Source organism: Mauremys reevesii, linkage group 6 (genome assembly GCF_016161935.1).
Source record: "Mauremys reevesii isolate NIE-2019 linkage group 6, ASM1616193v1, whole genome shotgun sequence".
NCBI lineage: Eukaryota > Metazoa > Chordata > Testudines > Geoemydidae > Mauremys > Mauremys reevesii.
In genome coordinates this window covers 85190064-85217334 of record NC_052628.1, presented here as the reverse complement: position 1 = coordinate 85217334, position 27271 = coordinate 85190064, and the positions used below count along the sequence as shown (strand labels likewise).

At 37.5% G+C, this 27271-nt stretch overlaps 1 protein-coding gene across 4 annotated transcripts in view; it reads left to right on the top strand.

Annotated features, from left to right (window-relative positions):
• Window positions 1-26411, top strand: part of TUT7 (terminal uridylyl transferase 7) — a 46939-nt gene extending 20528 nt beyond the window's left edge. For all 4 annotated transcript variants that reach the window (XM_039545938.1, XM_039545940.1, XM_039545939.1 and 1 more), the window contains 19 exons: window positions 465-599; window positions 3321-3501; window positions 3837-4987; window positions 5112-5262; window positions 5994-6080; window positions 7926-8026; window positions 8695-8752; window positions 9519-9622; window positions 12122-12211; window positions 12289-12402; window positions 12531-12608; window positions 14034-14211; window positions 15256-15303; window positions 15390-15481; window positions 16347-16462; window positions 18668-18990; window positions 23287-23363; window positions 23570-23633; window positions 25367-26411. In XM_039545938.1, the coding sequence (XP_039401872.1) occupies window positions 465-599; window positions 3321-3501; window positions 3837-4987; window positions 5112-5262; window positions 5994-6080; window positions 7926-8026; window positions 8695-8752; window positions 9519-9622; window positions 12122-12211; window positions 12289-12402; window positions 12531-12608; window positions 14034-14211; window positions 15256-15303; window positions 15390-15481; window positions 16347-16462; window positions 18668-18990; window positions 23287-23363; window positions 23570-23633; window positions 25367-25434 (3216 nt within the window). In that variant the 3' untranslated portion in view covers window positions 25435-26411. The remainder of the gene's footprint in view (window positions 1-464; window positions 600-3320; window positions 3502-3836; window positions 4988-5111; window positions 5263-5993; window positions 6081-7925; window positions 8027-8694; window positions 8753-9518; window positions 9623-12121; window positions 12212-12288; window positions 12403-12530; window positions 12609-14033; window positions 14212-15255; window positions 15304-15389; window positions 15482-16346; window positions 16463-18667; window positions 18991-23286; window positions 23364-23569; window positions 23634-25366) is intronic.
• Window positions 26412-27271: the final 860 nt, after the last annotated feature.

Genomic DNA, 27271 nt, shown 5'->3' with positions numbered 1-27271 from the left:
TTATCCTAGTCCTAGAACAGACTTCTTCAAACTTCTTTTATTATTAGCATATTTCAGAGTTCTTTACACACCCGCCATTTACATACAGCTCTTGAGCTTGGTTAAAGAATCAAAATCGATCTATTTATAAAATTTTATTTAAAGCCATGTGATGGAACTTTTAACAAAGTAAAGATACAACTATGAATCATAACTAGATGGATATTGGATGTAATTTCTCGTTTTGAAAATCTGCTAATGAGTTGTAGTGTGAATTGGTGACATTTAAGCAGAAAACAGATTAACTGGGGAGAAAGAACTCTATTGAATGACAATTCAGTAAGCCTTTATTATGGGTATTGTTGTACATCTTTAAAATACTGACTTTTTTCTGAATGATTAATACTATGGAGGAGGCTGCTTTGAAATCCTTCACATAAAAAAGATGTCCGGTGTATTTTCCTCTTTTCCTCTGCTCTCTCCAGATTGGAGGATTCTCCTTAAACAAATTAGTGAACTTCAACCTTAAAGATGTTGAGAATGATATCGTAGTCTGGGAGTATAATCCTGCTGTTGATGATGCTGATTCCCCAAAAGAAGCTTCTCCTAAAAGGGGCAAGGTCTGAACCATTTCAGTTACTTCAGTATTAATTGAGAAATCTCTCAGCAATGACCTCTGATTTTTATTTTAAGTGAAGTAAAATTGTTTGTTTTGCGGAGCTAAACTTCATAATTCAGTGGCTGTATGCCATGTTGTGGCCGTGTCAGTCCCAGGATATTAGAGAGACTATGTCGGTGGTGATAAAAATTTATGACCTCACCCACCTTATCTCTAATTCAGTGACTGGTTTTCTGTTGTGTATGTGACATTCTAGCATTTAAAGACAAATGTGACAACTAGTAGGAGATCAGGAAGTAATTCTAAGTTGTAAGGTATTTGTGATGCTTGCCAGGGATACCCAGGGTTATAAGGCACCACTTGCCCACTGTGGATCACTCTCTGACTCCATCAGCTACTGGCAACACAAACTTTCTGCTCCAGGCCTCCACAGGCCCCACTCACTCTTCCCAGGTTAGTGATAGGCACACTCCAAAACCCAAGTCCTCCAAGCATGCCGGCAGTGTCCAGCCCCTAAACCACTGGACACTCACACAATTACCAGACCCGCTATTCCCAAAGGGACAGTACACCACAGCTTCCCAGTTATTCCTTAGACCACAGCTCAGCTTAACACACAGCACTTATACTTGTTTTCACTATAAACAAATCTAAGTTTACTTAACAAAAAAAAAAAGCCGGGGCCTAAACTTAACTAACACATTTTTCATGTCTCATAAAGGTTGTCTCACCCAAAAAAATCTTTGTCCCAGCTTTTAGCAGCAAAGTTAGCTGTGACCCTCTGCTCATAAGAGAAGCATGCTGTCAGCTTGTCTCCTAGGTGAAGGATGCAGTTTGTGTCTCTACAGTTACAGTTACAGTACAAAAATCCATTGTCTTAACTTGTGAACAGGATTCCCCATCTCTCCTCCCATTAGTAGTTTTTTTCTCTGTGCTCCTTTCTTGTCAGTTTTTATAATCTCTTGATTAGCCTGGTGCTCAGATTGTAGATAGGCTTCCATTTGTGAAGTAGACAATACATAATACGCTTGACAGCCACCCAGAGATAAGCATCTCTTCTCTCTTGCCTGACAGGAGTATGTTGATCCCTTTCTGGTGACCTGCCTTAACTCACACTGAAAATTATGTGTCTATGTGTACCTAACTCCTTACATATTATCGGTACACACACCTCACAATGATTATGATGACCAGTGTGACACAGGTTTTCATTAGAGACCTTACATGACACTCTTCAGTGAACCAGTATGCAGATACCAGATCCAGGGGATCCCTGTAAACCTCATATACCCCTGTGTCCTCAGCCAGTTGGCACCAACAGGTTCCATGGTCACAGTATTGGGTTAATAATATCCATTAAAGTAGGGAACATAATTCAAAAAATCCTATTTCATACTTGACTATGTCAAACGAGTAACTCTTAATTTCAAACTACTGTTTCAGGATAATTGCTACTAAATTACCTCTTTTTCTTATCTAATAACATTGCTCTTTTTAGAAATAGCATAACTGTATAAATTCATTCTAATCGCACATGGGAGTGTTCTATAATAAAGAAGTTACATAAATTTAATCCAGTAGTGGCTAACATTTATAATTTTTTAAGTGAAAATACTCCATGATCTTTTCTAAAAAGATCTTATTTGTTAAAATACGAAGCATTCTTTATATAGATAAAATATTAAATCTTTAAAAATAATTTGTGCTGTGTTTATAAATGAACCGTTACAAAATTAACATAAACTAAATTCTTACAAAGTATATTAAGATACCGTATAGCCATAAAAGCTAGGACCACCTGAAGAGGACTAATCTAAGGAAAAGCATAATGTACACTAAAGACATGACAAATTATTGACAAATACCAAAATGGACTAGTACTGAATCCCAGTATCCGCAATGTCTTTTGCTTCATGCCAAATTATTTATTTTTAGCCCTTAGAAACAACTCTAACCAAAGAGGACAGACTTTCAGAGTTGGCAGAATAAATATCCAGAAACATTCTAAACTATGTAATTTGCTGTTTGTCACTTCCCCGTCTTGCTTGAGGTGCACATTTTGTGCCTGTACATTTAAACGACCATACATGGTGATTCTTTCTGAAAAATGATTTGCATTTGATGAGGCTATATATTTCATCCTAATTGAGGTTTTTATTATCTGAAATGCTTACTTTGAAATATATTAATTATAGCACAAGTATATTTTTATTTAAATACAGAAACATGATTAATATTAGCCATAATCATAAATGTCACTGTCCAACCATTATTAAATTTGATTTAAAAGTGTTCGAGGTGTTAGTGTAAATTAAGATAACAATATCTTTAAATTGTCCTTTTCTGTAGCTGTAAAATGTGTATTTAACTCTCATAATGTTGTAGTTTCCCTTGTTTGAATAGAGCATTAATTTTTATTGTTGAGACCTGAACATTCGTTGCAGAGGTAATTTCTAGCCGTTGTATTATCTGTTATGGCTTCATTACAATATTATCATTGTGACCTTTCCTCCACACCACTTTAACACTTAAGTTATAAGTTTATTTAAAAACTTATACTGTTACTCTGCATTTTTACTTGACTCCATGTGCGTGCACATAAGTATCTGTGAGTGAAAAACAAGTTTTAGACTGGCAGAATGTTTTTCCTGCCCCCCAAAAGAGGGGTTTTCATACACCTTAAAACTGAAGACGGTTTAAGCTTTTGCTTTCTAATTAACAGGTTCCCTTAGTGTTTGATTCAGGACACCAGTGTTCAGCACCGGTTGGGCAGCTTTGGGTAGAACTGCTTCGCTTCTATGCCTTGGAGTTTAATTTGGCTGATCTGGTCATCAGCATACGACTCAAAGAAGCAGTGTCTCGTGAATCAAAGGACTGGCCTAAAAAGCGCATTGCTGTGGAAGGTACCTGAAGTCTGTCAATTTAGAGTTATCGGCCCTCTGACTTAGCAAGTACGCTGTCAGATATGTTAGAAAAACAATTTCAGCCATATGTTTCTGTATGATACTATTAAATGTATTAAGATACATGTACAGTTTCCTCCACATAGTATGGAGCACATTATTGCTAATGTGTTCCTAAAACAGTGTATTAAATTAACTGACAATATATCTAAATGTTGTAAGAGAATACAGGACTAATCAAACTTGTCTTTGCTGCTGCTTTATATCCATCAGTGAAGTTATAGATTTCTGTCTTCAGTTAGCTCATGGCTTTTTTTTTTTTTTTTTTCTTTCAGACCCTTACTCAGTAAAGAGGAATGTGGCAAGAACTCTGAACAGTCAACTAGTATATGAATATATTCTTCACTGCTTAAGGTCAACTTACAAATATTTTGCTTTACCCCACAAAAAACCTACAAAATCTAGCCCAAAAAAGCCTTTGAATGTCAATGAGGAGACATCACAAAGATTAGAACCTGAAAAGGATGCCATAAAGCATGATGCCACTGATATGCAAAATGTAGCTGACAAAATGGGGCAAGTGGTAGCAACTGATTGTATTAATATTATTGATAGAAGTATAGACATGCCTGAGGCATGTACAATTGATCCTTCAAAGGTGTTTGTCTCTAAAAGCCTGACTGAAGAAGAACTGGCAGATGATATAGGACATTTGGGAATTGCCCAGGAAGATTCAGACTTTGTAATTGAAGATATGATTTCTGGTGATAATGAGGACTCTAAACCAAGCTGTGTAGAGACAGAAAGTGGAAATGATGAGGAGGAGGAAGAGGAAGAACATGACCAAGATAAGAAATGGCAGAAAAATGTGATCGTTATTGATCAAAGCTTGGATGAATACAGTGAAAATGGAGATCTCCCTATTCCAGCAAGTGAGCATGATGTTGAAACATACAGTATTTCAGAGACTGAAGGTGTTCAGAGCACTGTAGTCACAGAGAGGGATGAGTTTGGTTTAGAATGCAATGTAATACTCGATGATAAAGCTGAGATGGATGAGGAGAGCACAGAGGAGACTGATGAACTGGATGATTCCCTGAACAAATTTGCACCTTCGTTACAAGACCAGATATCTGAAATCAATAACTCAGATGAGGAGGGGGAGGAAGAGGAGGGAGAACAGAGTCTTATCCTAAACCAAGCAGAATGTGGTGGCATTGTGACTGCTGAAGATGAGCTGGACAATACTTACACTGCATCTGGGGATGAAGATGCACTGTCTGAGGAAGAGGAAGAATTGTCCATCTCTGTTAAATATGAAGAGACAGAGCTGGGAAAAAATGTAGATAAACCTCTAAGGGTAGATTTGAATGAAGAGGATTTTATAGAAAAAGGAAGCCTTTGTGAAGAGGGCATACTAATAGGACAGTTTCTGGAATCTGAGCTCTTTTATGAATTTAATAAACCTGCTTTCACAAAGGGCAAGGTAAGCTCTTGACATCTGACCACCAGGAAATATTACTAACAGTTTAGGACATATTATATCTAAGTATAGTTCTGATTCATTAAAGGGCCATAGATTTAAAAAATGTCTTGCTTTATATTCACAGTCTCCTATGGTGGTATGTAGCTTGTGCAAACGAGAAGGTCACCTAAAGAGGGATTGTCCAGAAGACTTCAAAAAAATTGAGCTAGACCCTTTGCCAGCGTTGACACCCAAGTTTTCAAATATTTTAGATCAAGTTTGCATCCAGTGTTACAGTAAGTCACCAATACAGCACTCTTTCAATATGTTTGTGGAAAGTATGAATTAGTTAACTAGATTTTAATAGTACTTTAGGGAATTCTTAGGTCTCCAGCATCAGTGGAGCTGGGTTTTGAAAGTAGCAAAACTAGTACAAAAGGTGAGATTCTATAGGGTAATGACATTTGTTGAATTGCTAAATTGCACCTGATACTTGTTGTATTCATAAGTCTAAATTGTGCCTCCAAAGAGCAAAAATCCAAAAAGTGTGTAGGCTGACCTCATGACTCCTTGAACTAAACATGGAGTCAATGAAAGCTGCTGGATATTTGATATTCTTGAAATGTAGGCATCTACACACAGACTTCAGAGCCTATATGAGGCATCCGTTTTCCAAAAAGTGCAGTTCTTTGAATGATATTTTGTATCTCATTACCAGAAACTGCTGTTTGAAAGAACAAAGGCAGCAAATTTCTACAAAGAACAATATGCTGATTTCAGATTTTTTGAACCATTTCCCCCCATTTATTTGGTCTTTCAAAATGGCAACCTTCACTTCTGATGAGACAAAATGTACTGTTTTCCTAATGTATTTTTTTTCTTTGACTTAGTATTTCTCCTCTTCCATCTACTCCTCTCTCTCTTCCCCTCCCACATCAATTTCCTTTTTGCCCCCTTCCTGTCACTTAACTGTGGCAATGTTTTTACATACTTTGCCTGAATTGGTGTGTTTCTGGCTTTTTTAAAGAAGATTTTGCTCCAAATATTCTAGAAGATCAGGCTCGTGAACATATACGGCAAAATCTGGAAAGCTTCATCAGACAGGAGTTTCCAGGTAATTGTGTAGATTCTTTTCATACTCATATTTAGTTTTTTTTTTCAAATTTAACTTTTTTTAGTATTTTCAACAATTTCATTGTACCAATATAAAGAACAAAGTTAGCTAATTTAAACTTCTTAAAATATTCTGTTCTGTTGCTTAAGATTATACTATGACTTTTTAAATTAAATTGGAATGTTTTTTCTGTTGCAATAATCTCAGCTTACTGTTACTGCGTGATGTCTCCACATACGTTATGCCCTGCCTCCTTGAGCTTGTGATCTTTCCTAAAACAAACAAACAAGCTCCAAAAACATGTCAGTTTATTTTTTTTACGTCCTGTTGGTGAGAAATAGTGAAAAGATCATGGCATTAACAGGAATGAACAGCCATTTAATAAACCAGTAATCACAATTTTATAATAAAACTTTCATAACTAGCATTTTCATCTCAAATTTGTCAGTCAAGCTTTGCTGTTTCAGTCGTATTCATTCTTGTAAGACCGCTAAAGACTTTCTGAAATGCCTGTCACATCATCTTGGAATTTTGATCAGGCCAAAAGTATCCCTTTTCTTTTCAGTTCATCTAAGAAATAGCTTTATTTTTCTGCCCTTATTCTCAGTATAGAAAGAAAAATGTACTGTCTGTATATCATAGGCAGTCATCAGAAAATCCACAAGACTTCTTATCTTGCGTGGGCCCAGGATAGCAATTTGCTCTCTGATTATTCTAAAGCAGAGGCATAGCACTTGTCTATCAGCAAAGCTCAGTAGACTGGAGCTATGGTTTCCATTTCTGGAAATATATAGGGTAACCACCTGGGCTTCAGTTCATAGTGTTGCCAAATTTGCATGCAGGCTGGATGTGGAATCTTTGGCCAAAGATTGTTGCATCTGTAAAGACTTGTCTTAACCCGAAGAGAGTTCTTATAACGCTTACCCAGATCCTCAAGGATTTAGCTCAAATTCTCGTGCCAGTAATCTAGGGTAGGGGTGGGGGGCTATGCTAATCACTGATTTAGTTACTTCCAGACTCTCTTTTCCAATCCAAATCCCCATTACTATTCAGACCGCTACAGGGGCCTGAAAATCATCTATCACTACTACACCTGCTCCCTAGGCCCCTGCAGGATACTAAAGTTGTTCAAAAATTAACAAAAGCCAGAAAAGACACGTTGCAGGGATACTGTCATCTTGTAAATCAAATTGAAATATGAAAATTTTGTGCATACTCTGGCTATAAAGAACACCTAAGATTAACTGAAATAATATATTGGGGGAGGGATTTTTTCAATTTACACTTGTTCATTTTTCAGCACCTAATGTATAGCTATAGCGTGCGCTCTCTCTCTCTCCTCCCCTCCCCCACCACAGTATCTTGTTGCTGTAAAGAGCCCTTTAAACATCAGTAAGAAAGAAGAGAAGCCCTTATTCTATAAAAAACTGACAGAGGAAATTTTGAGGATATACTGTTTAAAAAGTGGTTTACCTGATGCTCGACTTAGTTAACTTCCAAAAATACAAATTGACAGTGACCCTTTTAAAACAAGATTGCTTTTTTACTGTTCACAAACCTTTTTTCTTAATGCCAAAAATGATGAAAATTTTGCTGTATAATGTAGTCATTGTTTTGACAAAAATGCCTTTTATTTATTACTCTTAAAATTTAGTGAATTAGACCAGTAACTGTATAGTTATTGTCTATAGAAAATCAAGAAATATGCCCTATATTTAATAAATATTCCTTGTAAAGTCCATTGTTACAGAAAAGCGGTGTTCAACATTGGCCAAATCAGACCCTAGCTATTAAAACTGGACTGATGGTATGTCAGATGTGGTTATAGTATCATGTCCTTTACAGGAACCAGGTTGAACTTGTTTGGCTCATCAAAAAATGGCTTTGGCTTCAAACAAAGTGACCTTGATATCTGTATGACAATTGATGGACTGGAAACTTCTGAGGTAGACTTAGAGCTCTTTTGTATAACTTGTACTGGTATTCTATAGACACAGCTATTGTTGCTGTGACTACTGTCTCTTGACATCCTTTTGCAAAAAGGACTTGCACAATAGCTGAAAATGTAAATAGAACGTCTGCCAAAAAAAGTAAATTGGCTAGTGTCTTGCTGCTATGTCAGCTAATCTGATTTAAGATTTTCTTCCTTTACCACTGAGCTTATTCATGGATTCTTCAGTGAAGTGTTAATATTGTTTGACATGGAAATGAATGAGGCACATCTGGTTCAGCATCACAGTGTTGATGCATGGTAAGCTAGAAAAAGAAGATGGGGTGAGAAAGAAGCAAGTCTTTCTTTTCGGTTGATATAAATTAGCAAATGCTTTAAATGCATGTTTATAAACTCTTAAGAACATTAGGATATCTTTTAGTGCTGACTTGAACATACTCTGCATTTTGAAACTGTCTGGTATGAATGCCGCTGAGTGTACACCTAAATGATATATAATGATATGGCTTTAAGCCTAATGACAGGCAATGAATGGCACATCAACTGAAATGGCTTGGCTAGGACACGTTCTAATAGTAATGATTACATGTAGCTTTTCTAGAATTTTGAGGTCAGCAGAAGATATTATCAGTTCACTTAAATCTTTTTTTCTCTCCTTTTCAGGGACTTGATTGCATAAAAATAATTGAAGAATTAGCAAGAGTACTTAAGAAACATTCAGGTAACTTTATAGAGAATAAGAGTGGGTAGTTTTGTGTACATGAATTTGTATACTATTTATGGAGTCAGAAGGTTCAGGGTATAAGTAAGCAGATATCATTAAGATAACTAATGCACTAAAGAGTTCAGTGTTAGCAGGATTGGGGATTTAGATTATGAACATTTGTAGCTCTTCATTGCATGACTAGGCCCATTGAAGGGTTCTAAGATTTATAGGAACAGGCCTAAATTAGACTCTGATACTGTGTTAATAACATATGTGAAAACAAGTTGTAAGTTACAAGTTTGACCCTTTAGACAGTGGGTATAGGTTTGTATTTACATCTCCCTTGTTTGTTGACAAGTAATATTAATAATAATATTAATAATGCTGAAGAGGGCACACACTATACATTAATGTAACAATATATTCCTGTAAATCACATTTAAATGCCTTTTTATGAGGATTTCATAATTATTTAAAAATTAACTTACTCTATACCAGATAAGTTTTAATTTATGCTATTTTGCTATTTAAACAACAGTTTAGTTTTCAGATAATGTTAAGTGAAAACTAATGCCAGAAATGCTATGAATAATGAAGTGTCTAAAATCAATATTAAAATATAAATTAATTTTTATACTTTTCATATATGCAGACTTAAAAGATAGCTTTGATATCTGCCCACGGGCTTTTAAAAAAATCTGGTGAAATTTTTTTAAGCTCTTGGTGGTGGTTTTGATACCATTATCGTTGTATTAAACTGAAAGCGCAAATTCCTTCCTAGGTCTAAGAAATGTCTTGCCAATAACAACTGCTAAAGTGCCAATTGTCAAGTTTTTCCATGTGAGAAGTGGTCTTGAAGTGGACATCAGTTTATATAATACACTGGTAAGTTAACAATTATAAATCACCTATTCCAGTTAGATTTTTAGGTTTTAATCCTCCATTTGACTCTTTCTGGGTGAAGTCAAGGGAGGTAGAGCAGCTGTTTCCTGCTAAGATGATAGTAAATTTAGCTAGCTTAATAATAGCAAACACCAGTGTTTTGGAGTATAGTGATCCTTTTGTAGGACTTACAGGGAAAGAAGTAACATCCTGAGCAGCGAGGGGATTGTCAAGGTATCAGGGCTGTCTCATCTCTTACAAAATAAGTAGCTTTCCATCACACGCTACGTTCTGGAGAATTAGGCTGGTGAAAGGCAGAAAATATTAGCTGGAAAAAATCTTCCTTTTACCAGATTCAAATCTAGCCACACAAGTCTTTTTAACTCTGAGGGTTTTAACCCTAGATTATCTGGATTGTGGGTTTAGAAACTGCCCCATAATTTATGCTCTACCACATGCCTACCGTAGTAGCTTCATGCTTCACTATTATGAGGTATTATGTTTGGATGCTTCTGCATATTGTTTGTGAACAGATGAACGTTAAGAATCTTGATAACTCCTCCCATGTGAGCAGGTGGTATCCCCACTCTTCTAATGAACACTTCCTTTCTGAATAAAATAGGTTTTAATGTGCAGAACTAGATAAGTGGTTTTGCTGCACTCCTAATTACTGCAGCATTTGCCTTTTAATTCAGCGCACTTAACACACACACACACACACACACACACACGTGTATATGCATATTAGGGCTGTCAAGCGATTAAAATTTTTTTTTTATTAATTGTGCTGTTAATAATAGAATAAGATTTATATAAATATTTTTGGATGTTTTCTACATTTTCTAATAGATTGATTTCAATTACAATTGCACTGTAGAAAACAAAAATACTATTTTTCAATTCACCTAATACAAGTACTGTAGTGCCATCTCTTTATCATGAAAGTTGAACTTACAAATGTAGAATTATGTACAAGAAAATAACTGCATTCAAAAATAAAACAATGTAAAACTTTTAGAGCCTACAAGTCCACTCAGTCCTACTTCAGCCAATCACTCAGACAAATAAGTCTGGTTAGAATTTGCAGGAGATAATGCTGCCTGCTTCTTGTTTAGAATGTCACCTGAAAGTGAGAACAGGTGTTCGCATGGCACTGTCGTAGCTGGCGTCGCAAGATATTTACATGCCAACTGTGATTCATGCTCGTGCTTCATCCACCATTCCAGAGGACATGCATCCATGCTGATGATGGGTTCTGCTTGATAACGATCGAAAGCAGAGCAGACCAACGCATGTTCATTTTCATCATCTGAGTCAGATGCCATCAGCAGAAGGTTGATTTTCTTTTTTGGTGGTTCACGTTCTGTAGTTTCCGAATAGGAGTGTTGCTCTTTTAAGACTTCTGAAAGCATTCTCCACACCTCATCTCTCTAAGATTTTGGACAGTACTTCAGATTCTTAAACCTTGGATCGAGTGTTGTAGCTATTTTTAGAAATCTCACATTGGTACCTTCTTTGAGTTTTGTCAAATCTGCTGTAAAAGTGTTTTTAAAACGAACATATGCTATAACATGAACAGGAGACATACAATTCTCCCCACAAGTTGTTCACTCACAAATTTAATCAACACATTTTTTTAACAAGTGTCATCAGCATGGAAGCATGTCCTCTGCAATGTGGCCATAGCATGAAGGGGCATATGAATGTTTAGCATATCTGGCACGTAAATACTTTGAACGCCAGCTATGAAAGTACCATGTGAACGCCTGTTTTCACTTTCAAGTGGCATTGTAAATAAGAAGCAGGCAGAGTATCTCCCGTAAATGTAAACAAACTTGTTTGTCTTAGCGATTGGCTGCACAAGAAGTAGGACTGAATGGACTTGTAGGCTGTAAAGTTTTACATTATTTTGTTTTTGAGTGCAGTTATGTAACAGAAAAAATTTACATTTGTATTTTGTTTCACGATGATATTTGTAGGAGGTGAATTGAAAAATACTATTTCTTTTGTTTCTCATATATACAGTGCAAATTCAATTTAAAATAATTATCTAAAGTGAGCACGGTACACTTTGTATTCTGTGTTGTAATAGAAAACAAAATATTTGCATCCGACGAAGTGGGTATTCACCCACGAAAGCTCATGCTGCAAAACGTCTGTTAGTCTATAAGGTGCCACAGGATTCTTTGCTGCTTTTACAGATCCAGACTAACATGGCTACCCCTCTGATACTTGAAAATATTTGAAAATATTTAATATATTTCAATTGCTATTTTATTGTTTAACAGTGCGATTAAATTTTTTTTAGTTAACTGCGATTAATCGGCAGCCCTCATACATATGCAAGATTTTCGAGTCAGGTGGTTGTGAATCATTGTAGGTCTGTGCTCCTCTCAAGTAAATAGGTCATTTTCAAAGCCTCCCTGATCAGAGACTTTAGCTAACTACCACCTTTTCCACCCCACTCAGTTTCCCACACTTGACTTCCATATTTATTTACAGGCCCTGCATAATACAAGACTCTTGTCCTCTTATGCAGCAATTGATTCCAGAGTAAAATATCTGTGTTACACAATGAAGGTCTTTACAAAGGTGAGTAACACTTCAGGCATTCTGGAAGTGATAACACCCACAGTAAAAAGTTTTATAATTAGTTTTTCTCTTTCCAGATGTGTGACATTGGAGATGCATCTAGAGGTAGCCTGTCCTCCTATGCATATACTCTTATGGTGCTTTATTTTCTTCAGCAGCGAAATCCACCCATCATTCCTGTTCTCCAAGAGGTACCGTATGTCAAGAAATATATTAATCCCAGTTAGATTTTTTTTGTGTGTGCACTATTGACCCAAAATAGGGATAAAAAACATCGTCTGAATAGCCATGCTCTGACTAGTTAACTTTCTGTTCTTAGATCTACAAGGACCCAAAGAAGCCTGAAATTTTAGTTGATGGTTGGAATGTTTATTTCTTTGACAAAATAGATGAGTTGGTGAGTCTTTTATATTCACTTTTCTGACATAGCATTATTGTGCAATAACTCTGTAAAGTGAAGCTAACTCCTGGTAAGGCATGTATTCAAAAAATGCAGTAGATGAATGTAAAAGCTAGTTACTAACAATGACATTTGGTAATATATTTTTGCATATGGGCTGAAAAAGAGAATTTCTTATTTAGTTATATAAAAGTGTCAGCTATTATTGGACACAGCAGTGTCAGCCTTTACAGTTGGAATTGTGAAGCGATACTTCAGCACCTCGTTTTAGTAATCCAAACGCATTTAAAACTATTCTGATAATATTCTTAAAAGAATCTGCTAAATATTTTTCAGCTGTTAAATGAAGCCAGATATTGTTCTAACACCTCATGCCTTAAGACATGATATTTTGTTTGGAGGAGAAAAGAGTAACATTACTCAAGACAGAGAGCCAAGCATGAAACTTGAAAGCGGAGTATCTTCTTTGTAAAAGGGCACACCAGGAAACTTCTGTGTAGAACTGTACATATTCATATTAATTGGCTTAGCCTAATAAAATACAATAGATCTTCCAAAATATAAATCTCCGATTTTATTAAAACACTTGAAGCTGAGATGTCCAAGGCAGTATAGGGGATAAAGCCATTAACTTAAAATTATTTGACATATAGTGGAAATGTGTGAAAATCTCAGTTTTGTACTGTCAAGCTACCATAACATAGTTGGTCGTCTACAGTACAAGAGACCAGTGCACCTGTGAATAAATATTTTTGCGAAACCTGAATGCTTTGCATTCAACACTAATCATATCAGGTTTGTTAAAGAATAATTGCTGATGTGCCAGACTGCTGCCTTCTTCCCTACCTGATGATAGGTGACGTAACTCTTCAGTGGAATAATTTTGTGTTGAAGGGGCACCCAGCTTAAATGTAAATTAACAATACATCTATCAATTTTGCGTGCTATCAAAAATAAACAGTAAGTTGTTTAAAAAACACATTGCTAATCTTCACTAAAAATACCCACCAACCATTTAAACGGCAAAATTTGATTATGAACATTAACCTTCAAACTATAAAAGGATGATAAGTGATTTAGAATAACTGTCTAAACCAAGCGACAAAGAGTCCTGCGGCACCTTATAGACTAACAGAAGTATTGGAAAAGAAGCTTTCGTGGGTGAATACCCGCTTCATCAGACGCATTCACCCACAAAAGCTTATTCTCCAATACTTCTGTTTAGTCTATAAGGTGTCACAGGACTCTTTGTCGCTTTTTACAGATCCAGACTAACACGGCTACCCCTCTGATCTCTAAACCAAATTTATGTATAACCAAAATTGTGCGTAATTTAACACTCTCAAATTATGAATGTGCATTTGCTTAATCTGTCTGAATCACTGAATCGCAGAGGAAAATATTTCTTGTTCTAACTTCCAGCCAGCCTGTTGGCCAGACTATGGTTCAAACACTGAATCTGTTGGGGAGCTATGGCTGGGACTTCTCCGTTTCTACACAGAAGAATTTGATTTCAAAGAACATGTTATCTGCATCAGAAGAAAAAATCTGCTTACAACTTTCAAGAAGCAGTGGACCTCCAAATATATTGTTATTGAAGGTATTGTAGGAGTTAATACAGAGCTTGTTGATGTATGGAATTGCTTAAAAACCCATTTGAATGAATCTGTTCTTCTCGCATATTGTTTTTCACTTTCATCCTGCTGGATTAGGATCTACTCCTTCTAAATAGATTGAGTGAAATCCTGACTCTTCAGAAATTAGGCACAAAAACTCCCATTGACTTCAGTAGGGTTGGAAGTTAGCCCTTTTTTTTCAACTGAAATAAAGTTGAAAAGTGAATATTACATTTTATTTTGTTTGGAGATCATTGTTTAGGGAGGATCATTTTTGTTTGAGGGCTGACTATCAGAATGGTTAAGAAAACTGGAATTCAGTCCATAGTCTCTCTGTCTCACTCTGTAATCTTTTCCCTGGTTCTTCAGAATCTGTTTGATTTTTAGCTCCAACTCCACTTAGTTCTTATAATCATATCCCCTCTTTGGAAAATATTAACTGTCAATTAAAATCAGTTTGACTGGCTGAAACATTTCTTCACTTAGCTTTTGTATAGCATTATGCAGAATGCTGTAATGATGCAATGCATTATGTTTTCAATCAGTTCCTTTTTGTTAGAAGACCGAAACCTTAATCCAGCAAAGTATGTAAATACATGCTTAGCTTTTATGCATATGAATAATCCCTCAGAGATAAAATTTAGTTTAAGCTCATCAAATATACAAGTGCTGTGTTGCATCAGAGTCTATATGCAGGAAATTTTGTTGTGTTGAAGTCAATATGTGGGAAATCTTGTCAATGCAGACATTATTTTTCTAGCTGATCTAACTTTGATAGGTGGGGGGGGTTCCTCTCACCATCTAAAATTGCTCTTTTTCAACATTTTGGTCCAGTTGGTTCATAGCTGGACTGCTGAGATTCTGTCTTCTGAATATATTCTCTTCCAGTATATGGAGAAATCAATTGCAGTGTAATGATTCCACATCAGAAAAAGCAACATTGGATTGTGTGTGTTCATATTAATCAGTTTGGTTCGTAGTTCACTTTCATATGAACTTTAGTAATACCTACAAATTTCTTCACACAGATCCCTTTGATTTGAACCACAATCTTGGAGCTGGCTTATCAAGAAAAAGTAAGGTACCCGGTCCACAAGCATTGCACAAATCTGCTGAGGGTCTTGTTTATTTAGACAATTAAGTTTTTTCTTTTATTTCCTAGTGACAAATTTTATAATGAAGGCTTTTATCAATGGCAGAAGGGTATTTGGTACCCCAATAAAAGGATTTCCTAAAGAATATCCCTCAAAAATGGTAAGTGTCTTTTAGAATATAGGAATACAAACCCACTCACCCTCTACATTGGTATCTAAGTCCCTTACCTACTGTGAAGCTTCACACATGGCTCAGATGAAAACAATTGCACTCTGTTAAGAACTTACTGGTAGTTTATGCATGGCAAGCAGAGAGTTTCCTTTCAAATTTCAGTGGTAGCTTCCATAGTGATGGTTCTTTTGGCTTTTGCTATAAGTTACTGATGGGTTGTTTTATTTTTTTTAACAGTTGTATTGTGGCAGCACCTGGTAACATCAACCAGGTTGGGGCTCCAGTGTTCAATCACAGAGTAAATCGTAGTCTGTCCCAAACAGCTTAATCTAAAATGAGTTGTGTTAAACAGGCTGTCTTGGAGCAAAGCAGCAGCCAGTGCATCAGAGAGCCAGTTAGGACAAGCCCTCACCTGTAACCATGTTATACAGCTCTGAATTTCAGACCTGTTGCAGAGCGTGGAACATGGCTGTAACTTTGTTCTCATTCAGACTAGAACGTTCATAGCCACAAAGGAGGTCAAGAAGGCTAAACTGAGTTCTTTGTAGAGCTGTGGTCAGGTAATGGACTTCCTGATTCTATAGTAGGCACCACAACAGAGTGATACAAAGCACACCTACTGAAAGGTCTCCCATGTAGCCGCTCTTTGCCGGCAGGAGACAGCTCTTCTGTCAGCAAAATAAATCCACCCCGAATGAGCAGTGGTAACTTTGTCCTCCTCCCCCCCACCTCCACCCCCACCCCCTTGACCAACAAAAAGGCTATGTCTACACTAGCCCTAGTCATAGCTGTCTTAGGTTTCCAAGTCTTGGGGAAAAAAATAGGTGCACAAAACTACATTCTTTCCTTTTAGGAATACTTCTTTGACCCAGAAGTCCTGACAGAAGGAGAACTGGCCCCAAATGATAGATGCTGCAGAATTTGTGGTAAAATTGGGCACTTCATGAAAGACTGTCCCATGCGGAGAAAGTACGTACGTTTTTAAGGATTCTGTGTTTTTGGTAGGATAGGGCTCTTTACCTTTATTTAGAAGGTGGATTCCTTAAGTAATTCTAGAGCAGAAATAGTAATTTGACATTGCAGAGTATTTTCCCTTATTAAACAGAGAATAAGTGTTTCACTTAACTTTGAATTGTTTTAACTTCTGTTGGGTTGTCACTCTTATTACTTGTCTCAATATCTTTTAGTGTTTTTGTACAGCAAAATTATTTCATAAATCCTGAAATACATATTTCATCCAATGTGCTATTCAGCTATCTTAGGAGTGATATTCGCTCTGGTTTAAAAAACAATAGCATTAGTTGGAGAGAATCTGAATGTGAAGCTGACTAGCTTTGTGCTGGAGAGAGAGCGCATGAAAACTTCCTATATGTTTTGTTTTAATAGCTTCTGTTTATGGAATCCAAGAACTTCCCTGCAAAGTACCTTTTGTGGTGATTACTGATGCCTAAAAGTAAGCAAAAGGCACCACAACATGAGTTTAGATATCTGCTCCCTAAAACAGAGCCTAGTTTACACACAAATAAGGGTTCCTGGACTTGGTAAACACGTTCAAGGTTCAGTCATTACTACAGGAAACAAATGCTAAACTGATATTTCAAGGAACCCTGGACTTTTAGCTGCAAGCTCAGGGAGTTTACCATCTAAATGGGTAATTCAGAAATCACCACTGAAGGAGTTAAAGATGGAAAATCATAAAATGGTGAAAAAGCAGCAAATAAATTCGAGAAGGAAATCATAAAAGCTTTAGTTGAAGGTGAATGGAAAATATGTTCATTACAGCCTAGATAGCCTAAAAAAGTCAAACCCAGGCATGTGTATTATGAGTCCCATGGAGGAAAACAAAGGGGTTTGTATAAATTTCTGAGATGTTGGATTTGAGAGAGAGTGAAAATTGGCCCAGTGTTTAAGGGACTTGGATTACTGTTAGAAATGTAAAAGTAACAGAAATCAGAGTTCATCTCTCTAGTTAGAAAATTTGAGCAGAACCGCTAAAATAGTCCGGTGTTGATCAGATAATGTTCTTCACCAACTGACTCCAAGGACATGGGCTATTGCAGTAAGGGATTGCCTCCTTCATAACGCTTTCCTTGAAGGGAAAATGTGACTCAATGGTATTTCTATCCATGCTAATAACGTGAAACAAACCTATTTTCTGGGGAACCAATTGGCCTGAAGACTTTCAACAAGCTTTAAAAAAGCAGCAACAAAACACTTCCTTGGCAGCTAGTGAATCAGGAACACAAGCAGAGACTGTCTGAAGTATCCTTTACTATATATTGTTTTTATATTTGATTAGTGAATTGTGAAATGGATATTGCTGAGACATCTAGGTTAAGAACCCATGCATCTTGTGCCAAGCAAATGTAACATAGTAGAAGTCACAAATAAAGAATATTGGGTATATTTTCAAAAGCCTCCAAGTGACTCTGGAACAGAAGCATTTTTGAAACTACCACCATTTGTTAGAATTGTAATGCCATTAAATTTCTTTTTAGCATTTTGCTTAGAGCCTTTCTCTTAAGTGGATGGACTGCAGCAGCCATTGCCACCTTAAGTAATATTTTAGATGTTTATTAAATTTGTGCATAATTAATTCTTGGTTAGATTCCAAGTTAGCATTAAAGTAAACTTTGAATATAGTGTGCAAGCACTCAACTGAGCTCTAAACTAAATGTCATTCTTTCTTAATTTTTAGTATGATTTTTCTTATTTGTATAATAATGCTCTCCGTCCAGATTTGAGCAAATTTAATCCAATTCAATTGTGGACTGAGCACTTTATATTCAGGGTTTTATAAACAGGAAGAAGTTTGTATAGCTAGATTAGAAATCCATGAAAATTACTCCTAGAGTTAGAGACTTTGGTTGTAAAGATGTCTTGCTTTTTAGCCATGGTTGATTGTATGATACTTATTTACTATATATTGCTCAAATTTTCCATTAGAGTTCAGCAGAAAGTTTTCCTTAAGTACATAAATTAATATTACTAAATTTACTTAATATTTTGTTGGTTTTCCCACCATGTAGACTTCTAGGAAAAAGAGAGATACTTTTATTCATTTTTGTTGCATGTTGCAGAAATAGTCTTAAAGATACTATTTAACACAAGGTTTCTTGTCTCCATCTACTGACAGAGCCTATTTGCTTTTCTGTCACTGTTTTGCTTCTGCAGGTTGAGACGACGACATGATCATGAAGATATTAAAAACCAAAGGTACATAGAGAACAACGAGAAAAGAAGCAAAGAGGACAAAGAAATCCAAAATAAAACTACAGAAAAAGATACTTCAGTGAAGGAAGGAACGATACTATGTACACCTCAGAAAAACAAACTAGGGATGGCAACAATGGACACAGGAAGAGACAAGGCTTCCAGGCAGTCAGCAGAGAAGTGGAAGCGGCAGGAGGACAGGGACTTAAGAGAAAAACGTTGTTTTATCTGTGGGAGAGAAGGCCACATTAAAAAGGAGTGCCCACAGTATAAAGGAGCTGCAGGTATGAAACCCAAATGCACTCTAAAACATCTTAAACAGACCCTGTATTTTTGGAGTATTTAACGAGATTGACTAAATGAGTCTGGATTAATGTCTCATCAAATATAGTGAGCGTACATAGTACTGAATGTTACTTTTTCAAGAGGATAGGATACAATTGTCCAATTTCCCTTCTTAATCCTCTGCCTGCCTTAAGGGCACTCCCTGTCACCTAGAAAGACTAGACATGATTTCCACTAGAGCCAGAAAATAGGCTGCATAGCCCAGATCCTCAAAGGTATTTAGGCTCCTAAATTAGATTGAAATCAATGGCAGGTAGGTGCCTAAATATCTTTGAGGATCTGGGCCTGTGTCTGGGGAAGAATTCGTTTTCGTATTTCCAGAGGCTGTTTCCACTTCCCTCAGAAAGCCCTGTTAGCTCCATTTTCAAATTTTAGATTCCATTTCAGTGCATTGTACGTCCATGAAGGCTGACTGCAGAGCTATTCTCATCATCTTAAACTACTGCATTCTGAATAAGCTTAAGAATTTGACACACATGCTTCCCCTATAAATGGTTTTAAACCATTCCCAATAAGCACAAAGTGGTTACTAGTCAACAGGATATGGAAATGAAGCTGCTCAAATCAGCAGCCAGGCAGAGTGGATTCATTTCCTGCAGCAGTCTTATGGAGGCAATGCTACTTTGTCTCAATGACCACTGATTCAGGGAGGACTTTCAGACTGACATGGAACACCTAGGATGACGCCAGTTCCTCCTTGAAGGAGGACACAATTGCCAAAGAGTCTTGGTATGCTGGGATGATCCCTTCTCCAATTTCCTGAGCAGGCAGATCTTTCCTCCTCATCCTGCTGAGATGTAGTATCATAGAATCATAAGGAACTTTGAGAGGTCATCTAGTCCAGTCCCCTGCACTCATGGCAGGACTAAGTATTAGCTAGACCATCCTTGACAGGTGTATGTCTAACTTGCTCTTGAAAATCTCCAATGATGGAGAGTCCACAACCTCCCTAGGCAATTTATTCCAGTGCTTAACTACCCTGAATGTTAGGAAGTTTTTCCTAATGTCCAACCTAAACTACCCTTGTTGTAATTGAAGCCCATTGCTTCTTGCCCTATACTCAAAGGTTAAGGAGAATACTTTTTCTCCCTCCTCCTTGTAACAGCCATTTATGTCCCCCCCTCTTAGTCTTCTCTTTTATAGACTAAACAAACCCAATTGTTTCATTCTTCCCTCTTGGGCATGTTTTCTAGACCTTTGATCATTTTTGTTGCTCCTCTCTGGACTTTTTCCAGTTTGTCCACATCTTTCCTGAAATGTGGTGCCCAGATCTGGACACACTACTCCAGTTGAGGCCTAGTCAGTGCGGAGTAGAGCAGAATTACTTTTTGTGTCTTGCCTACAACACTCCTGCTAGTACATCCCAGATTATTTGCTTTTTTTGCAACAGTGTTACACTGTTGATTCATATTTAGTTTGTAATCCACTATGACCCCCCAGGTCCCTTTCTGCAATACTCCTTCCTAGAAAGTCATTTCCCATTTTGTATGTGTGCAACTGATTGTTCCTTTCAAAGTGGAGTACTTTGCATTTGTCCTTATTGAATTTCATCCTATTTACTTCAGACCATTTCTCCTGTTTTGTCCAGATCATTTTGAATTTTAATCCTATCCTCCAAAGAACTTGCAACCCCTTCCAGCTTGGTATTGTCCGTAAACTTTGTAAGTGTACACTCTATGCCATTATCTAAATCGTTGATGAAGATATTGAACAGAATTCATCCCTGAAGGACCCCACTCAATATGCCCTTCCAGTTTACTGTGAACCACTGATAACTGCTCTCCGGGAGTGGTTTTCCAACCAGTTAGGCCCCCACTTTATAGTAGTTCCATCTAGGTTGTGTTTCCGTAGTTTTATGAGACAGTCATGCAAGGCAGTATCAAAAGCCTTACTAAAGTCAAGATATACCACAACTGCCACTTCCCCTCAATCCACAAGGCTTGTTACCCTCTCAGAGAAAGTTATTAGGTTGGTTTGACATGATTTGTTGTTGACAAATCCATGCTGCCTGTTACTTATCACCTTATTATCTTCTAGGTGTTTGTAAATTGATTGCTTAATTATTTGCTCCATTATCTTTCCAGGTACCAAAGTTAAGCTGACTGGTCTATAATTCTCTGGTTGGTTCATATTTCCCTTTTTATAGATGGGCACTATATTTGCCCTTTTTCAGTCCTCTGGAATCTCTCCCATCTTCCATGACTTTTTTCAAAGATAATTGTTAATGGCTCAGATATCTCCTTAGTCAGCTTCTTGAGTATTTTAGGATGCATTTCCTCAGGCCCTGGTGACTTGAAAACATCTAACTTGTCTAATTTCAGAGGGTAGCCGTGTTGGTCTGTATCCACAAAAACAACGAGAACTCCGGTGGCACCTTAAAGACTAACAGATTTATTTGGGAATAAGCTTTCGATATATCTGAAGAAGTGGGTTTTTACCCATGAAAGCTAATGGCCAAATAAATGTTAGTCTTTAAGGTGCCACCAGAATCTTCATTGTAACTTGTCTATGTAATATTTAACTTGTTCTTTTCCTATTTTAGCCTCTGATCCTACCTAACTTTCACTGGCATTCATTATGTTAGACGTCCAATCACCACCAACCTTCTTTGTGAAAACCTGAAACAAAGTCATATAGCACTTACGCCAATTCCACATTTTCTGTTGTTGTTCCCCCTCCTTGAGTAACAGGCCTAACCCGTCCTTGGTCTTCCTCTTGCTTCTAATGTATTTGTAGAACATTTTCATCTACAGTTTACGTCTCTAGCTAGTTTAATCTTATTTAGTGGCTTGGCCTTTCTATTTTTGTTCCTAAATATTTGTGTTATTTGTTTATATTCATCCTTTGTAATTTGACCTAGTTTCCACTTTTTGTAGGACTCATATAAAGTAGAAAAGGTGAGGGGGTGCCCCCTCATTAATCACTAGTGTCTGAAGGAATAGAGAATTGCAGTATCTTCCGAGTGGTAAGATGCCCTCCTTGGAGCCTTTACATAAGCCCCCAGAGCATTTAAAGCCACTGAAAAAAGTTCCTCTTCTTTCTGGCCATTTAAAGTGGCATTTGTCATACCAATCATCTCCATGAGGAGTCTCTCAAATCAGGCCTGTTCTACACTACAGCATTTTTCCTGCTGATGTAAGTTGCCCACTACACCGACCTAGCAACTCCAGCTGTGAGAGAGGCGTAGTTCTTAGGTCCACGTACTTAGGGCAGTGCAGTGTCTGTGTAGATACCACATTACTTACATCACCTGTTGGGTGTCAGCTAAAGCTGAAGAAGAATATGTATTCAAGGATTCTAGCCAAATGGATCTGAAATGAAGTTTCATATCTGTGCTGCAGCCTGTTTCTGACCCTGAGTCACTTGTCTAGTTTTCCACCTCACTGTGCATCAGATGTAAACATCTTGTACTTACCGTCAAGGCTCTGCATCTCTGAACGGTCTCCTTTCACATTTCCCCTTGCCCACTCATTCTGCCAATGCCACCTTATTTCATGTTTCTCCATGTCTCTCTTAAATACTGTGCCCTATCCTTGGAATTGACTTCCTAAACCCAAGTGGTCAAATTTCTTCGTACCTCATTCAAATTCCTTCTAAAAATTCACTTCCACTGTCCCGTCTCTGTGACGTAGGGAGAGTGAAGACTAAAATATATTTGACTGCATTCAGGATGTCTGTATATTCATTGCTGTGGGAGCAGCTTCAGCTGTTTTTCAGTCCAGGTGACCTGCTGTATATTGACCGTTGTCACTTCTAGCATATAAGTGTGGTGACGAGGTTGTCGAATGTATATGTAAACTACATTAATCACAGAGAGGTGGCTGTTGCCTATCATTACATGTGCATGGGGGAGGGTGGTCCTGCTGATAAATCATTTTTTCCGCTGGAAGTTGTTTTCTGTGGGCCCCCAAAAGTGTTTTCTATGATCCAGTGGTAAAGGGGCAAGGTTCAATTCCCTGGTTTCCCTTGGATTTCCTGTATGATCTTGGGCAAGTCACTTCTCTATCTGTGCCTAAGTTCTGTCAAATGAGGATAATAGTTCTTCCCTGCTTCTTAAGGGTGTTGAGCTTAAATACACTAAAGATTGTGAGATGCTGGGATACTATGGTGATGGGGGAGGGGGAGGCATGCATACAAGTGCCTTTATATAGATAATGATCAGTTGATGGAGATTCTAACTGAAAGGTAATATGTTTACCTTTTCAGTAAATTTTCACTTTATTTTAATTTCTCAGGTGGATCAAAGTCAGAAAGTCTGTGTGGATTCCCTTCTTTACCCAGTGCTGTTAAACATGCTGGTAGACTAAATCAGGTAAACACTGCATACTTTTCTGAATCATGTTCTTCTTAAGTATACTTAAAACCATTTATAGTAGTAAGCTAAAGTTTGGCTCAGTTTTCAACCACGATACACTTTTTTTGTAGGTACAATGCTGTTTATCTGTAATCCAGTCAACTATTCCCTGCCTAATAGTTGAATTTTATATGTTTGCTTATCTCTGTACGTCTCTCTTTTAGGGAATACTTTTACATGAGGAAAAGAAAAAACAAAAAGGAAAAGTGTTCTTGAGTCCCCAAACAGGTTTGTACATTAGATTCCACTGAACAGCAACCCAGATACTAACTTCTGATGAATAACGTTTTGCTGGGGACCAATCCTGTCCCATTGACCTTTTAATGTTAGTGGATTCAGATATTGGCAGCAGCATGCTGCTTGTCAAGAACATTTTTTTAAGAAGAAAGCTGCAGGCAGGTTTTCACTGTTGCAGCCAGAGGAGTGGGCACAGGGACATGCTGAGCACACCCAGCACACACAGGTTTGCAAGACTGCAGCCACAGGAAAAAGTGGGAAGATATGCGTTCTCTGGCTGCAAGCCTACAAACCTGCCTTTTACACAGGGACTGCACAGGAGGTAAGGGGCTGCGAGCTGAGGGGGAGCAGGGCAGTAGCTGGAGGGTGGCTGGATGCCAGAGCTGCATGGTAGCTCTCCCTGTGCTCTTCAGGCTGCAGCCTGCTAGGGGGTGCAGCCAGGGAAGGAAGCAGTGGGATGGGCTAAGTCCTGATCCCCAGAGAGCACAGCAAGAAGTACAGTGCAGCCCCCTCTCCCTGCTGCTCACCTGCCCGCAGGCAGGTTGCAGGGCTGCAGCCAGGGAATGTACTTCCCTGCACTTCCTTAGCTGCAGCCTTGCAAACCCACCTTCCACTTATTGGCAGCTGCTGGATAATGGCAACATTTTGTTGTTGACCAAGGGGTCACTGATAAGCGGAATCTACTGTAACTTGAATTTCTTAATTGACGTCATAGTACCTACAGAGCTCTGTCTTCTGAGTTGATACTGAAGGCAGTTTAGACTTGTTGCTAGCACCCCTTGGGCTAAGCCCAGCCTCTTTGTCTACTAGAAGTTTTTTCCTCTGGCAGCAGAACCAGGAGGCCGTTCAGCTCTCCCCTACTTTGGTTAGTTTTATTTCTTTATTTACAATCAATAGTTATTTGGTTTGCTTTTTATGGGGGGGGAGGGGGTGGTGATACAAACACTGTTTTTGTTTGTATCAATTCCTTTCCCTTCTGTCCTCCTGTTTCTGCCTACTAGGGTGTTTTTATGTATCTTGGAGTGTTCCTTTCAAGGATCATATGTGAGACCTCCCTCAAAGAGAGCCTAAATAACCCTCTAGAAATCCACAGGATCAATTAATTTCTTAGGGGCCATGGCATTAAAGCAGGTTCTTTGTACAAACCAACTACCAATCAGAGTAGGAGACAGCAGTCAGGTCATTACAAAGGATAGTTAAGCTCAAGAGAGAGCTTTAAAAACAATGCAAACCACTGCCTGACTGAAAGGTAAAAAGATCCCCTAGTAAAGGAGCTATATTTGCACCAGATCCATGTATTCTGTTAGAAGCAGAATAGGACTGTTGCTCCCTTACACACACCTTTCACTTGCTTATAAAACAAAATATTTAATCAGCTATTACGGCCAAGCTTTAAAAATGAGTAGTGGTTAAGCCTTTGTTTTCGCATGCCCAAAGCTTGACAGCTCATAGCAGTGTGATTTTTGTCAGATGGCTGCTTAATGATCTTTCAGCAGGGAAATTGGTGTTCCCTGACCCTCTGTAAGTCAGAGGTTGAGGTGTCAATCTTTAGTTTACCATGGTTGAATCTAATCTGGCTCAGACCAAGTGTGTCCAGTTTGTTCTTCCCCCTAGAGTGGAACATGCAATGTGGAGCACACTTAAGTTTTTGTGTTCAGATCATTGCTTTTCTACTTAATTACAAATTAAATAATGTGACACTTTCTTTTTTGGTTTCTGTTTAGGCAGCCTTTCCAGTAAATACATGGCTCAGGGAAAAGCCTCACAGAAGAAGACCCAACAGGAATCATGAGGGGATTGAAGAACTCTGAAATTGCAATACAGGCCATCCATTCACTTAAAAAATTAGGTTCATTTTGGCAAAAGCTTCTGGGCTCACAAGACAGCAGCACAAAACAATGTTCAATTTAAGTTTAAAGAAAACATGGTATTTTAATTTGAATTAGATTGCTAAAAGTCAGAGGCAATGGATTTTTAATGCAGTGCTCCTACCATGGACTCCTGCTCTTAATAGATTATTTGAACATTTTAATAGAAAGCCATGATGTCTGTATTTGTTTACTAGGTAAAACATGTAGATAAGAGCAGGTGCTCATTTTCAAGATTTTAACGTTCAACCTGACCCTTTCAAAGTGCACCAAAATTGTGTGCAAGCCAAATATAATGTTTTATTTTTCTTCAAAAATTGACTTTTTGAAGGAGGAAATGTTATTTATTATATTGATTGTTTACTGAATCCTTGTGTAAAGTGTTTAAAATGTTTGTGGACTACTACTGGTGTATTTGCAAACATTTTATCTGCAGAGAATTGAAAACACAAACATTAGTAAACTTTTTTGTGAAACCCCTGTGGACACACTGCCACTGAGTTGTTTTTTTTCCCTTTGTGATTTTGAGTTAATATGCTGCTGTGCTTGTGTACAGTAAAAGACTAAGAAGCAGGTTAGTCCTGTTTGATGCTGCTAAGAATCTTTCCCATAGCCTATAAAATACAACAGACAAAATTGCTAAAAGGCAGAAAAGAGTGATAATCAGCAATTGGGGAGGGGTGTTAAATGCTTTTCTCTTTTCCTAAAAAGTGAAGAGGATCCAACTGCCAGCCAAGGATTTAATTAACGTTGTCATCTTAAGATTTACTTGAAGTCCTTTTGGAACTGGTACTGTACCTTCATACCCTGTTTGGGAAGGGGAATCAATACAGGGTAAAAATGAAACCACTGTTATTTATGACTTTGAAATAAAAAAACAAAAGTTAAAACTTGAAATTTCTACATTTCTCCTTATCTTGTACTTACAATTCCAAGTGCAAAATTCAGTAAGAACACAGAGTAAAATTATATTATCCTAACTACTTATTTAAAGGTGTTATGGTTTAAGACTAATAGTTCCTTTCACCAAATGTCAACATCTTTATTAAAGATATAAGCTGGGATTTTCAAAGGGGCCAAGGGAGTTAAGTCCCCAACTTTCATTGAGCGTGTGTGTACGTATATCCTAAAATTCATCACTTCATAAATCTGTTCACTTATACATCAAGAGAAATTTTATCCAAAGACTAACAGAGAATGACCACATTCAGGTGATGAAGTGATCTTGACAAACATTCCAACTTCATAGCTAATGGTACTTTATCATAAAACTAAAATTCGGTTTTTCCTTGGTGAACTACTTAAAATTCAAAGAAAGTAACAGGAAAAATTTGCATCTCTATCCTAGCATTTCTATAGTTAATTTTAACAGGCACTTAACACCCATTATAATGCAGGTTTCAGAATAGTTTGTTACAACTTCCAATTTTCACATGCTAATGCTTTTCTGAATAATTATCTGAGGCTGAAATTTGAGGCATAGTCTTTGCTTAAGCGTCTAATTTTATTTAAAATTTGGCTTTAGAATTTAGGTTAAAATGGCTATTTAGATGCCTACAATTATTTGGGGTAATATAACTGACATACCACAGGTGGGGGTTGGCTGGAAGTATTGTTTGTGCATTCCCAGACTTTCTAATATTTAGGGTTTTGTTAGTAAATTTATGATTGGAAGGTTTCAAAATATTTGGGTGAATGTTTAGTGTTTATATTGGGGTAGGCAACCTATGGCATGCGTGCCGAAGGCTGCACACGAGCTGA